The 13,930-nt window shown below is 61.9% G+C and overlaps 1 protein-coding gene across 5 annotated transcripts in view; it reads right to left on the bottom strand.

Annotated features, from left to right (window-relative positions):
* Positions 1 to 13,930, bottom strand: part of NHSL2 (NHS like 2) — a 151,034-nt gene that overhangs the window by 10,397 nt on the left and 126,707 nt on the right. For 4 of the 5 annotated variants that reach the window (XM_074964336.1, XM_074964337.1, XM_074964334.1 and 1 more), the window contains exons 2-7: positions 13,054 to 13,206; positions 11,767 to 11,903; positions 11,049 to 11,244; positions 8,346 to 8,477; positions 2,465 to 4,768; positions 926 to 1,058 (exon numbers count right to left, since the gene is read on the bottom strand). In XM_074964336.1, the coding sequence (XP_074820437.1) occupies positions 926 to 1,058; positions 2,465 to 4,768; positions 8,346 to 8,477; positions 11,049 to 11,244; positions 11,767 to 11,903; positions 13,054 to 13,206 (3,055 nt within the window). The remainder of the gene's footprint in view (positions 1 to 925; positions 1,059 to 2,464; positions 4,769 to 8,345; positions 8,478 to 11,048; positions 11,245 to 11,766; positions 11,904 to 13,053; positions 13,207 to 13,930) is intronic. The other variant, XM_074964338.1, reaches the window with a different exon arrangement.

Genomic DNA, 13,930 nt, shown 5'->3' with positions numbered 1-13,930 from the left:
GGAGGGGAGGGGAGTTCAGCCTCCAGGGCACTTGGCACATCCAGTGTTTGGCCAGCAAGGGGGACAACTGGTGCCACTGGTGATGGGGGGATGCGCTGTGGATAGCGGGAACTGCATTGAATCCACCCACTTCCCTTCCGAGAAGCCACAGAGCAGCCAGCAGGTGGCGATGACCAGCAAGGAGCTATAGACTCCCCAGTCCAGTGGTGCCCCCAACTCCCGCCAGCACAGATCTGTCCAGCTCCTGTGACAAGCCCTGGCTCCCTGGCAGAACTGAAAGGGGCCTGGCTAAAGGGTTGCTGCCCCAGCCAGCACAGACGGGAGGCCCTGTCTGGTGCAGTTCCCAGGGTCAGCTCTGCGGCTGGGCCAGTCTCAGGTACAAAGGGCTGCTGGGGGCACAGGGTGAGACTCGGGTTCTGCGCCCAGCCCTGTGCTGACAGCGGGCCAGGAACACAAGCTCTGAAATAAAGGCAGCTGGCTGCCCAGGGCTCTTTGTGGAGCCGCAGCGCCACCCGGTGTCCTGGAGAGAAATCTGTCCAGATTTTAGAGCCAGCCTCTCGGTGAGCAATGGGCCCAGCACCACCAGAGTGGTCGGGGCTTGCAGCAGAAGGCCCCGAGTGCCCTGAGACACACAACTGGAAGCGGGGTGCCATGCCATGGCCATCTCTCTTGCCCTGGTCTGCTCAGGGCACTCAGTGTGTGGGGTGGGGGCCAAGCCGGTAGCCCTGGAGACAGAGGGGCCTTGTTTATCCTCAGAGCTGGGACCAGCCTCACCCAGATGAGTTTAGCCCCATGGCCTGCTCAGTCCTCAGCTCTGTGGAGACCAGCCTCCAATAACTGCCTGCTGGGCCGGAGACTCCCAGAGGCCAACAGTGGGTAAACGTGATGGGGGTGTGAGTTTTCCGTTCACAACATGGGCTGGTACCTGTGGATGACGGTAAATAGATCCTCTGTCGTACGGGTTGTCACAAATACGTCATCATCCTCTTCCACGATCGACTCGGCTGTTTTGTCACTTACAAAACTCCTCTCATCAGAGCTGAGCTCCACGGAATCCCCTAGACAGAGGGAAGAACAGCCATGAGCTGGGCTTGCTGAGAGCAGGATGGAGGGGAATGTTCCCAGCATGGCGGGGGTCTTTCCCAGGAGATGCGTGGGATCAGCCCGTTGGAGCAAGCTGAGGATATCTGTATCCATGTGTGTGCCCGGACTGGGGCACCCCTAGGTAACCTGGCTCTGCACATTCCTGTGGCTCAACAGGAGCAGAATCCCAGAGTTAGTACCAGCAGCACCTGTCCTGCCCGCCTTCCCGGGCGCTGCGACTGACCAGACGGCATGAGCGCACAGCTCCCCTTCCTGCACGCACGCACCACCCGGGAGACACCTGGGCTACAACGAGACTCAGACAACGATCCCGCAGTCCTCGCACAGGCAGCTCTGGCTGCTGGCCATGGGGTCTCCGGCTGGGCGTCCCAGGGTGCCCTGGCCACGTCCTGGCATGGGTAGCCGCCTGCTAGCTCTGTTGAGCACTTCCCACTTTTATACCCGTTCTGGGGAATGCACCCCACCCCCTATGGGCTGTGGGGAAACGCAGCAGAGAAGAGCCAGTTGCAGCAGCTGCAGCCAAAGCCAGGGCTCCTCACGTGTGCAGAACTCGCTGCAGCATGGCTGGACGTTCTCTGCCCTGTGCTCACCGGCTGTTTGTCCAACCCCCCTTCTCTCCCGCAGCCTCACTCCACATCCGCCCCCTTACCTTCTCCCTCCCTCCCAAGTAGCTGCACCCCTCTTAAGTGCCCCCCACTTGCTGCCTTGCCATTGGTCGCTTTGCTGGGATGTTCTGCCCATTCCCCAAGTCTGCGCTGGCTATTGGTCCGTGAGAACTGTCTGCGATGCTGTGTCCGTACAGCGTCTAGCACAGCAGGGCCTGTTGGCACCATTGCAATGGACGTGTTAACTAATAATACCCCCTTCCCCTCCTCAGCCAATGGAGCCTGCCAGTGCCTCTGGGGTGGGCAGGCCAGGAGAGACCTGCTGACAGGAGCCCAGCAAGCCAGTGCCAGGACCAGGGCTAGACTAGTCAGCTCCTACCTGCCTGCCCGTGCTTACCCCACCCCGCCCTTCGGGGCAGCCCACTTCCCTTGCAGACACATTCCTCTCTCTACCAGGTCTTCTACATCTCTGGGCTGATCAGCAGCTGCCACGCTCTGCCCCAGAGTTAACTGCTTTTCAGGGCTGGGTGGGACGATCCCTGGGCAGCGGTGTGGGTAGAGCTCTGGGGTCTAACACCAACGCTGTCGGCATGGTTTCTTGGGGGGGGGTCTGGCCACGCTGCAAGGAGCTGCGTGGCCAAGGCTGTCACCCAGGTGTGCAGTGAGCCATTCAGACGCCCCGGCGAGCTGGACATGGCAGCGATTCCCAAGCCATGCCCGGGGTGTCGGGGGGGCAGAGAAGCTGTGACACTGACCTGCAGGACTCTGCCCAGGCATGGCAGCAGCTGGGGGGCTCGAGTTCTTCCCCATGGCCTCGGGTGATGGCAGGTAGTCCGCGTCTGGGTCGCAGCAGCTGGTGTCCTCATGCAAGGTGATGATGGGGCTGGGCGTTAGCCTGGGATCCCCCAGGCAGGCTCCCAGGTGGGGCGGAGGAGGGGTGAGTGGCAGGTACAGCACACTAGGCTTCTTGGGGACAGGGGGCGGGACTTTGGCTTTCCTCTTCTCCCCCTCGGGTCCACGGGGGGCGCTGCTCCTCTCCAGCTGGGCCCTGGGCTCCTCCTCCAGGCTGCTCTGGGACAGTCGCCGCAGTCCTGAGAAAAAGATCCCTGGGCAGCCCTGGGAAGGCGCCGGCGGAGAGGGGAGCTCTCCAGGGCTCCTGGCCTCTGGGCTCCTCTTAGGCTTGGGTTTCCGAATGACCATGTAGATGTCCTGCAACCCCCTCTCCTGGGCAGAGGTGCCCTGCAGCGTGGGCGGGGAGGTGGGAGATGCCAGGGTAGACTCCTCCTGCAGAGGTGGGGGCTTGGCCATGATGTTTGGGGGCCGTTTGGCCAGCGGTGGCTTCTCTGCCACGGGCGGCTTTGCTTTCCTTCCTGGAAGTGGTATGGCATCACCCTCATGCTCCTCGGCGCGGTCTGGGCTGTCCAGGTCATCCTCCGGCTCGGACCTGCTGACGGAGCGCAGGCGCACGGACCTCAGGTCCGACTGGGTGACCACGGGCATGACGGGCTGGATCGGGCTCGTCTTCGGGCCGAGCTTGGTCCCAAAGGTAGAGTCCGAATGATGCCTGCTCACCTTGGTCTTCCCCTTGAGTGAGATCTTCAGCCCAGAAAGGTCCAGGTGTGTCAGAGGTGTGATGGGCAGGTCGAAGGAGAGCCGGGATTTGGGGCTTTTTTCCATCGGTGATGGGGGGGGCAGGGAGGACTTCCTTTCGGGCACCAACGGCCTCACCTTGACGGTCTGGTGGGGGGAATGCCCGAGAATTGCCGAGGTGGGGATGGTGGGCGTTGGGGTCTCCGACTGGCTGGAGTAGCCACTGGAGGGAGACATCAGCCTCACGGGCCGCCCTGGGGAGGAGCTCTTTAGCTCCACTTCCGCGGAGAGCTGGGAGGGCGTGGTGGCCCTGGAAATGGAGGGGGATGGGAGGGACTCAGAGCTGCCCTGGGCCTTTGTGCATTCGATCACAGTGGTACCTGTGGCAGTACTGGAACCGGACAGGGACCGGTAGGGATCGCTGGCTTTCCAGTCCGCAAGGCACCAGTCCTGGGAAAAACATCCGCCGTCCAGGTCCCTGGTAGGAGGCACTGTTGTGTTACTCTGGGTGTCCATGGGCACCACACCACAGCCCTGAGGATCCAAGGGGAGACAAAGGCTCTTGGGCCGCAGCTCCTTCGGCAGCGCTGTGCCAGGCTCTGCGCTGAGCCCCTGCCCATCTTTAATCAGTGAGACGCTGCGCATGGGGGGAGACGGCTTCTTCTTCGCCTTCTTGAGAGAGATGCTCTTGGAGCGGCGCCTCCGCTGGGCATCCTGCTCCACCCCCAGGGAGATGTTGTCCGTGCTGGTGCTGCCCTCAGAGCTGGCACTGGGGTAGCTCAGGGCATAGGTCCCGCTGCCTCTCCTGTTCTCAGGGTAGGTGATGTCCACAGAGCAGAGCGAGCCCGAGTCTGTGGGCACAGACAGCGACCTCTCGCGGAACGGGCAGGCCCTGCCCCCCAGCTCCAGCCGGGAGGGCGCAGCCCCCTCTGCTCCACTGGCCAGGAAGGTCACCTTGGCCTCTCTCCCCTCAGGTGTCTCGCTGCTGGCAGCGTTCAGTGTGGACTCTGGAGCAGTGCAGGGGAACACACAGGGCCCACTGCTTCCTGGCTGTTCGTCTTTCGCGATGAAGAAGGAGGCCGCGCCATCGCAGCGCTCGGGCGAGCCCAGGCCTGGAGACCCCGGGGAGCCGCCGGGCGAGGGATACACTGCGTCCTCCTCGGCCGGGCTCAGGCAGTTGAAGGAAGCTGTGTTCCAGGGAGGGGCGAAGGTGGCGTCCTTTGGCCCATTGCAGGCAGGGCTGGTGCAGGCCACAGCTGTGCCCTCCATCCTGGCAGGAGGCTGGTAGCAGTGCGCCTGCAGGCCTCCCCCAAGGTCACTGAACGTCTTTCTCAGTGGCACTGCCGGCGGCTGCGGGGTGCAGGGATGCCGGGGCGCGCTCTTCCCATTTGCAGCCTCGGGGACAAAGCTGCAGGACACTGACTCCCCGATGGTCGCGTGTGGCGTGAACGTGGGGCCGTTGCTGCTGCCTGGAAGGACAGACACAAGAACAGGTCAGCGCTGAGCAAGCAGCTAGTGGAGCTCCAGCCGCAGGATGGGCCACCAAGCTGTGCACTCATCCACTGCCCACGGAGAGCCCTGGGAACCACGCTCACGCCTACCCGCACCACACTCGGCGGGCGCCTGTCTGCTCTGCGCCCAGAGCCCCAGCTGGCCTGCGCTCTGACCTGCTACCAGGTGTCAGCGTGGTGCTGAGCTCTGTCTGGCCTCTGAACAGAGCGAGAGCTGGGCCCGCCCTGAACAGAAGGGACCCTCCACGCGACAATTTCTTTCTCCAATCATGCAAGCTCGGCTCAGCTGTCTGCAGCATCAGTGCCCAACTCTGCACAGTCCTGCGTTCATGTGGGGGAGTACTGGGGGAGGGCAGGCTGGGGGATGGATGAGCTGGGGTCAGGGCAGAGGACCCCCCACCCCCAGCTCTGCAGAAATCAGCCTGGGACCCACTCTGTCCTCCTGCCCCCATGGTGGAGCAAGAGACCCTAGCCCTGCTCGGTCAGCTGCAGTGGAGACAGTGTGGAAGGCCAGGGTTTCTGTAGGAATGACCCTGTTCCCCGGGGTCCAGGCAGACCCTTGGGGATGCACCAGCTTTAGGAGCCTGCACAGAGGGTTCCTCTGGGGAGGATCTGACCGGTGGGTTCCAGTCCGGACAAGCTGGCTATGCGGGTCCAAAGTGCATGTGCCCAGTCCTTGCCTTGCAGCAGAATGCACGGCTGGGGACTGCTGACTCCCAGCCTGACTGCTGACTCCCAGAGCCACTGCTGGAGGTGGTGGGGAACAGCAGTGCCCCAAATCCACCAGGGGCAGAGGAAGTGAATGCTGGGGAAAGCCAAGGGCCCTGCACTGGCACCTGTAGCTTATCCCTGAACATTAGGAAGGAGCCCAAGAATGAATCCCACAGGTGTTCCCAACGTTGCAGATTTAACATGACTGGATGCAAGCCCCCTTCCTGGGTGCAGGCTTTGGCATCGCTTCCCTAACCCCAGGGATGGGAGAGCACCCACTGTCCAGTACTGCCTGCTAGGTCCTGCATTCCCCCGCGGTGAATCCATGCAGGCCTGCCAGTGCCAGAGGGGTTCCCCCCAGCGGGGCCAGAGCAGGGGCCTTTCCACTGGGGGTGGGGGAGGGCAGGAGCCCTGATAAAGGCATCACCCCTCACTGTCAGCCCCCACTCCTAGGGCGGGAAGTACTTCACCCCACGGGTGACACTAGCCTCAGACTCGCCCTCACTCCTGAGTTAGCTGTTCAGAGCTCCCAGCAAACCGAGACACCCCCCATGCTCTGCTCCCCGCTCATCGCTAGAGCTTTCAGGGCAGAGCTCCCCACACAGCATAACAGCACCCGGGCTAAGGAAGGGCCAGGCCTGAGAAGCACAGAGCAGCCTCTGCTCCCAGGGACAGCCGTGCATGCAGCACCTTGCAGGACCTGGTTCCCTGGGTTGAGCACACGGAGCCATGTAGTTGCTGCTTCCCCAGGGACTCTTTGCTGTGACCCAGCAAGGGCTGCAGGGCAGGAGCTCCTCCCCCCCTGGACTGGCCAGGGCGGTGGGGGTGTTACAGCTGCAGTCAGGTTAGGCGCAGGATCTGGCTGGGCTGAAGTCTCACAAGCTGTTCTCACCAGGTTCTGGCCAAATCCAGCCTGCATCTGGAGACCGGGCCCCTCTGGACTGGAGGCAGCTGGACTCAGAATGGCAGGAGAGAGGTGAACTGGAGGCAACCTTCCCCCAGCCCACAATGGAGAGGGACTGGCATTGCAGGTGCCAGCCCCAGACCCAGTGCTCTGCTCAGTGCATCCTGGGCTGTAGGGTGGGGAGGTCTGACTGCTGTCTCCCCAGGCTCCTGTCTCCAAGCTGGGTCCCAATCCCAGCCACAGCTTCCTCCAGGGCCGGGCCTGGACCTCACAAAGCCCAATGTGGGTGGGGTGATGTTGTTATCCTGAGAGGTGTGGGGAGCAGGACAGGTCCCGAGACCCAAGGAGCCTCTCTTCCCGTGGCTTGCAGCGTGCCTAGGAGAGGGGAGCCCTCCTCACTCCTGAACGGCCAGCCCACAGCAAAGCTAGCAGCTCCTTCTGGCCTCTCTGGGGGGCGGTGCCGAGGCCTCTCCCCTCTGAGATGGAGTACAGGCCAGCCGTGAGCGATCTCCCATCCCAGAGGAACCCTCCCTCCCTGCTACCTGTTGCCCAGACCAACCCAGCCAGCAGCACCAGCCCTGGTGGTGAGCAGAGCCAGGACTGGGCTGGGCTGCAGGGAAAGGGAATTCTCTGTGCCCAGGCTGCAGGACACACCCCCTGAGGTTCCCTCAGCTCCTTAGCACCAGCCAGTGCTGCTGGGTGGCTCCCGACATCCTGTTCTGGAGTTGTGGAAGAGGCTGGACCCCAGGGCTGTGAGGTGTGACTCTGGGGAAGAAAGACAAGGAGGACTTGTGGCACCTTAGAGACTAACCAATTTATTTGAGCATAAGCTTTCGTGAGCTACAGCTCACTTCATCGGATGCATCCGATGAAGTGAGCTGTAGCTCATGAAAGCTTATGCTCAAATAAATTGGTTAGTCTCTAAGGTGCCACTAGTACTCCTTTTCTTTTTGCGAATACAGACTAACACGGCTGCTACTCTGAAATCTGGGGAAGAAGCTGCTTGTGCCACCAGAGATCTAGTTGTCATTTTACTTCCGCTCCCTTCCAAGAGCCAGTGTGAACAGAGCCCAGATTACCCCTAATCGCTTGTCAAGAGAGAGCATTTCACAGAGGAGCTGTCAGGCGCATGTGAGCCCAGAACAAAAGCACTGGCTTCCTGGCAACAACTCCCCTAGCACTCCCAGCAACTGCACTAGCAAATCCAGCGGGGAGCCGATGCTGCAAACCAAGGGCCATCAGGGCAGCAGACCCTGAACTCCGTCCCCAGCCTGAGCTCCCCAGTACTCAGATCCAAGAGGAGCTGCACACCCACCTCTGCCAGTGCTCAGCACCCTCCAGCCAGGCCTCTGGCACTCACCTGGCGCACCCGCACCCAGGGCCCTGAGAACTAGTGGGCCCTTCAGAAAACGTGGGCCGAAATGACTGGCCCACGGTAACACGGCAAGGCACCAGCAAGGCCAGGAATCCCACCCCAGGCACCTGTTCCAGGCCCCTTCATGATGGACCAGCCAGCCCTGCTCCCCAGCTCAGGGTGTCAGGCTGTAGCTCCTGGGATCCCCCTCCTGGACTGGGGCAGCCAGGGAAATGGAGGACATGCCCCTGGAAGAGGGGTTCTGGCTGCCTAGCCTCAGAGCTGGAGAAGGCTGATTAGATCTCTAAGCTGCCCAGCCTGGCCTGAGCTCCCTAGGGTGGTAAACCAAGGCTCTGTGTGGAGCCCCAGGCTGCTCCTTCAGCTAGCACATTTCAGGCAGCGGGAGTGGCCCTGCCTGCAAATGAGGGCGGCCTGCAGTCGGCTCTGGCTGCATGGCCCCTAGCATGGCCTGGGGACACCTGCCCTTAGGAGCCACGTTCCTGGCAGTCCCCGAGTGCTCTCTAGCCTGGTACAGGGGAGAGTAGCTGTACAGTTGTCGTTGTCACCTTGGTCTCGCAGCGCGAGGTTAGGGAATCCGATAATGGTCCGTCTCCGCCGCAGCGTGGATTTGGGGTTCACCGCGGTCTCCGTGTTAAACAAGGAGTGCCGCGCACTCGCGTGCCTATCAAAGAGCTGTCCTGTAGCCAAAACAAACACACTGTACATGGCAGCAAGCAGGGGGCATGGAGAACGCCTGGCCTGGCCCTGGCCCAGCTACTCAGGCCACCTTCTCCCTGCCTTAGCTCCCCAACTCGCTTGCCTAAGGCTGCGTTGTACTAAAGTGAATTTGGCTCTTGGGGTTTATAACAAAGGGCTCTGCCCTTTCCCCCGCATTGTTCCCGTTCCTGCGTGAGCACGAGGGCTCTATGCTGGAGCACGCAGGCAGCCGTGGGGCGAGGCCCGGGTAGGGAGGGGGTTCCAGGGTTCATGAGTGGTGTTTGGGAAGGTCCCGGGCATGGTGGGGGGTCACACTAGGAAACTGCAAGCACCAGCACAGCAACACAGACAGTGGGCTGCTGTCCTGGAGCCAGGCAGGATGCAGGGCAGCACATGTGGCTAGGGGTGGGGACACTCACAGAACAAGGAGTGTGGTCACGTGTGTATGTATTTACACATGTGTGAGTGTGAGGCAGAGACGGGGTATAGCGTTTTGGGCCTGTGCTTGGGACGCGTGCATCGGTCATGAGTGATATACTCCAGGGGAGTCCTGTGGGTCACCCACATGCTGTCTGCCCACCCCCACTCTGCTTTCGCCAGGGACTCCAGACAAGCCGCTCTGCAGACCTGTCACTCAGCCAGAGAGTGTTTATGGGCATTATCTGGAGGTGCCCGACTCTCATGGGCCCCACTGCATGGCCTCGGGAGAGGAGTATGAAGACCCCCAGAAAGGCGCTGACAGGGCAGACACCAGGTCACAAGCCACAGGGCTAGAAACCAAGGCCTTGTCCCACTGGAAAGGGCACTGCTGGCTCCCTATGGCATCGAGCTCAGGTGTGTGTCAGCAAGCGGCCCTCACCCACGGTTTGGAGTACTGGACTTTGGGGCAGGCGCCCGCATCCCATCTCCCTAGGTGGCAAGCCAATGGCCATTTTATAATTGCCTGCTGGACAAAGGGGGCAGCTGGTCAGGCCAGCCCCTGCTCTCTGCTCCGGGAGCCGGCCCTGGTAGCCCAGGGCAGGCTCCAATGGGTGGGGGAGGGTCACTCTTGGGCATGGCCAGGCAGTGCTGCCTGAGGGGGCTGTGGCTGCCAAGGGCCAGCAATGGCAGCGCCAGAGAAGCAGGTCACCCCTGGCGTGCAGCCGCATTTCTCCCCCCTACCCACCCCCGGGCTGCTGGTGACTGGCCAGACGGCTGAGGGGTCGATGCCAGGAGCAAGTTGGTGCTCAGGGAGAGGGGCTGGTTAGCAGCGAAACGCAGGCCTTTGGAGAGAGATGGCGTGATGGATGGGTAAATGACTCCAGGGGGGCCTCACACATGCTGCTGGGCAAGCCAGCCAGGGGGAATACAGAGACAACGGAGACACGCTGATGGAGACACAATGTATCGGAAGCCACTGAGACCCATCCCCCCAGCTTGGGGACCCTGGTGCTGGGCAGGAGGGCTCGGGGCAGCCCAGTGACAAACGGGCAGAGACACGCTCTGCAGGTTCTCCTCACAAGAGGGGCTCTGGCCACACAGCTCAGAGCCCCCTGGGCCGGGCTGAGGGCCTGGCTCCAGGCGTCCGATGGGGTGTGAAGGGAGGAGTCAGGGGGCTGAGCAGGCTCCTCTTGGGCTCCGTGCAGGCCTCGTGCAGCTCCAGCCTGATCTCCAGCAGGGCCTTATGGCAGCCTGGACATTGCTAGGGAGGCCAGCAGGAGGGTGCAGGGGTATGTGTCCTCCCAGCCAGCTGTGGGGCAGAGTGCTCACGCAGTGCCTGGGGAGGAGGGCATGGGGGGTGGGGGAGCTAGTTTCCTCCAGAAGCCAGGTAGTTTGGTGCTGCTGAAGGCCCCACACTGAGCGGAGCTGCTGCCCGCAGCCAGGGCCCTACAGCCTCATGTTCCTGCCGAACACATGAGTTCTCCTGCATGGATGGATGGATCCCAAGCACTGGGAGAACCAAGGTGACAACAGAACACACTGACCGGTTAGCTCAGAGATACTCGTTACATGATGCAGATGAGACTGGATTAACTTAATGACGTGGCTAGCTGGTCAAAAATGAAGGGTGATGTTACGGGTGGTAAAATACATGAACAAAGCACAGAAATGCTGCCCTGCAAACTGCCCCCTAAGGGCTCTCCTCGGCCTGGCTACTGAACATGATCCCGGCCTCTGTATAACCCACAGCACGTGTGGGCCAACAGCATCACTGCAGGCCACCCTTGCCTCCCTGGGCCTGGCTCTGCCTCCCCACATCGCTGCAGCCTAGCCCCGCCTCCCTGTGCCTGGCCCTGCCTCCTCACACTGCTGCAGGCCAGCCCCACCTCCCTGTGCCTGGCCCTGCCTCCCCACATCGCTGCATTTTGGTTTTACAGGACCTTTGCACTTTCCCTGGCGGTGGCATCACAGCGCCCGGGGCTCAAAGCCAGCCAGTGCTGTGCCCACAGCCGCCCCGTGCAGGCCGCAGAACCCCAGCGCCGCTGCTGGGAGCTGACTGGACAGATTTAACCCCTTGCCCCCCATGCTCCTACACACGCTTCCCAGGGGGCCTGGAAGGGGCACAGCCCTACCAGAGACATTGATGGGGACAATGTTGGCTTGGATGGAGCAGGATTGGTGCCACCTCTTCTCCTCCACGGTGGGCAGAGGGAAGGCTCGGGTCCAGGCCGGCTGCTTGTCTGGGGTGGTGGGCAGGCTCAGGAATGGTTCTGGGGGCCTCACACCCAGTGTGGTGGCCTCATCCTCATTCACTCGCCGGGCCGCGGGCTGTTAGGGAACAAAGGAAATGGATTGAGACACCAGTGTCCTGGTGGGGTGATAACAAGTGTGGGGAAGGTGGGAAGGGAGGGATTGTGGGAGCGTGGGGGAGAAAGGGGAGCATGTGGGGAGCAGGAGTGACTGTGTGTGTGTGGAGGAATCTAGTGCTCAGAATGAGGGACTGAGTGATGGCTTGAGTCAAAAACCTTGTAGGCAGGATTATCCTTTCCTCCTGTGCCACTCCCGACCTGCAGTCCCCAGCAATTCCAGCTCAGGGCCAGCTCTGCCAGTGCCCCTCACTCCTGACCCACAGCCCCCAGCTACCCCAGCCTGTCGCTCTCCCCTACCATCAGCTCTGCCGATGCCTCTCACTCCCGAATCACAACCCCCCCCGCCCCACCTATTGCTCTGCAGTAACCTCTCTGGGTGACCTCAGGCAGAGTTGGTACCCTGTGTCCCCGAGCCCATGGCCGCAGGAAGGCTGCTGAGACGCAGTGCCTTGGGGTTCTCTCTGTACAGAGATGGACTCACCATAAACACGAACTCCAGGCGCTTGGCAGGCAGGGCCCTGGGAGAGGGCTCAGGGGGCGCGTCCAGGGGCAGGTGGCTGGCGTTCCTGAAGGTCTGACCAGTGACCCTGGCCTCTGTGTACTGCTCCTCATACTCCTCTGAAATACAAGCAGCCAGGGCATTTCCACAGTTGGCGGATTGGGATGTGCTCTGCCCTCTGCACCCCAGTGCTGAGCCAAAGGCTAGTGGGACATGCACTGGGCATGTGCCAATAATGCACTCTCTGGGCCCCTTGCACAGCAATGGGGCCCTGCTCTCTGCCCCCCCCCCCCCCGCACATGGGGAAAAGAGCCCAGAGGAGCTCCCAGCTGCTCCCGAGTGCTCCACAAGGCGCCGCCCAGCCTGCCTAGCTGGCAGCCCTGCTGCGGGCAAACCTCTGCTCGCTGCCTGTGCTGGACACCTCATCCTCCCGTCCCCAGGCCTGTATTCGTGTCACCACTGGAGCTGTGTGGGGCAGGGCCTGGCCTAGTGCTGCCTGGCTGCCCGGTCCCAGGGCGCTGGACAGGTGCCTGCAGCAATGCACATGGGAGCCACTGCTCCAGGTGCTCCCTGGTCTCTCTGGGGGCGGCAGCAGCTCCTGAGAATTGGTGGGCACAGCAGCCTTGTGCTGGCCTCGTGCAGCTGCACGGGGGGAGTGCCAGCGCCTGGACACGGCTTCTGGCCTCTGGGCACCAGCCCCATGTGGGTATTCTTCCTCCTCAGCTAGTAAGCCACATGCTTTAACAGGCAGAGGAACCAGACAACTGCCCTGGCTGGAGGAAGCAGCTCTCGCTGGGACCCACGTGTTTCTAACAGACCCACATGGCCCCACACCCTGCAGGAGGGTCTGGAGGGTTTGGGGGGGATGAGAGGAGGGAGCAGCTGATGCCAATCTCACAAGAGGACAGGGGGAAGGGAGCACTCCACCTTCTCCTGTCAGCAATGGGTCAGTCTGTTCCCTGCTCCCCCCTTCCCCCCTGTGTGCAACGGGTCAATCTGCTTCCTGCCCCCCTCCCCATGGGTCACTCTGCTCCCTGCTTCCCCCTTCCCTCGTGTGTCCGATGGGTCAGTCTGCTCCCTACTTCCCCCACCCCAAGGATCACTCTGCTCCCTGCTCTCCCCTCCCCTCCTGTCAGCAATGGGACAGTCTGCTCTCTGCTGCCCCCTGCAGGCCAGGAGCTGCGGAAACAGCCTGCACCCGCATCCCATGGGTGTGTCTTGGCCGAGAGCCAGCCCGGCAGCCCCAGCCCTCCCCTCCGCACGGGGTACCTTGCAGCAAGCTCTGGAGATTGAACTGGGCCTCCTGGTGCAGCTCCTCCACGCAGGGCGACCTGCCCGCAGCCAAGAACACATTCACGGGCTGTTGCCATGGCAATTTGGAGTGGGGCGTTTTCTTGCTCTCCAGGTCCAAGTTAGAGGTGGCTGTAGACAGGAGAGGAGGGGTGAGACACGGGCTGCAGCTCCCCAAACCCTCTCATCCCTCCCCAGCCAAGGGTGAGCTGCAAGCCCGGAGCCCAAGGCCCCGACGTGCTCACCTGGGACACAGGCCTTCATCAAGGGCAAGTTAAGCCTGGCTGTGGTGGTGGTGTCAGTGTTGTTATCCCCATGCTAGGAGGGGGAAACTGAGGCAGATAGGTGTTGGGACCTGCCCAAGGTCATATGATAAATGGATGATTCAGCTGGGAACAAAACCCCGGTGCCCTGAGTCACGGACCCTGGCTCCAGCCCACATCCCCTCCCTCCCTGCCCACCAACCAGCCTCTAACCCAATGCCTGAAGCAGCAGCATGGCCTGACACCAGGCACCAGACTATGAGCCAGGAAAGCTGGGTTCTGTTCCCAGCCCTGCCACTGCTCACTGGGTGCCTCAGTTTCCCCTCTGTAGCATTGGGATTCTGGGCTGTCCTGGCTTTGCAAGGCACTTTGGGCTCTAGGGATGGACAGTGCCGGCTGTTATTCTCCAGCCCCCTCCTAGAGTGCAGGGGTCAGGCCTCATGTCAACAAAAAAGAACCGCACAGGATTTGAGGCAATCACACCAGCCAGGCACTGGCTGTAATAAACAACGCACATACGGACTCTCGCTAGCAAACAAACAGCTCCTCTCCCCCCCCGCCCCGACACCCCAGTTTGACCCTACACCACAATG

Source organism: Natator depressus, chromosome 9 (assembly GCF_965152275.1).
Source record: "Natator depressus isolate rNatDep1 chromosome 9, rNatDep2.hap1, whole genome shotgun sequence".
NCBI lineage: Eukaryota > Metazoa > Chordata > Testudines > Cheloniidae > Natator > Natator depressus.
Note: the sequence above shows the minus strand (reverse complement) of the source record. Positions and strands in the feature narration are given on the sequence as shown.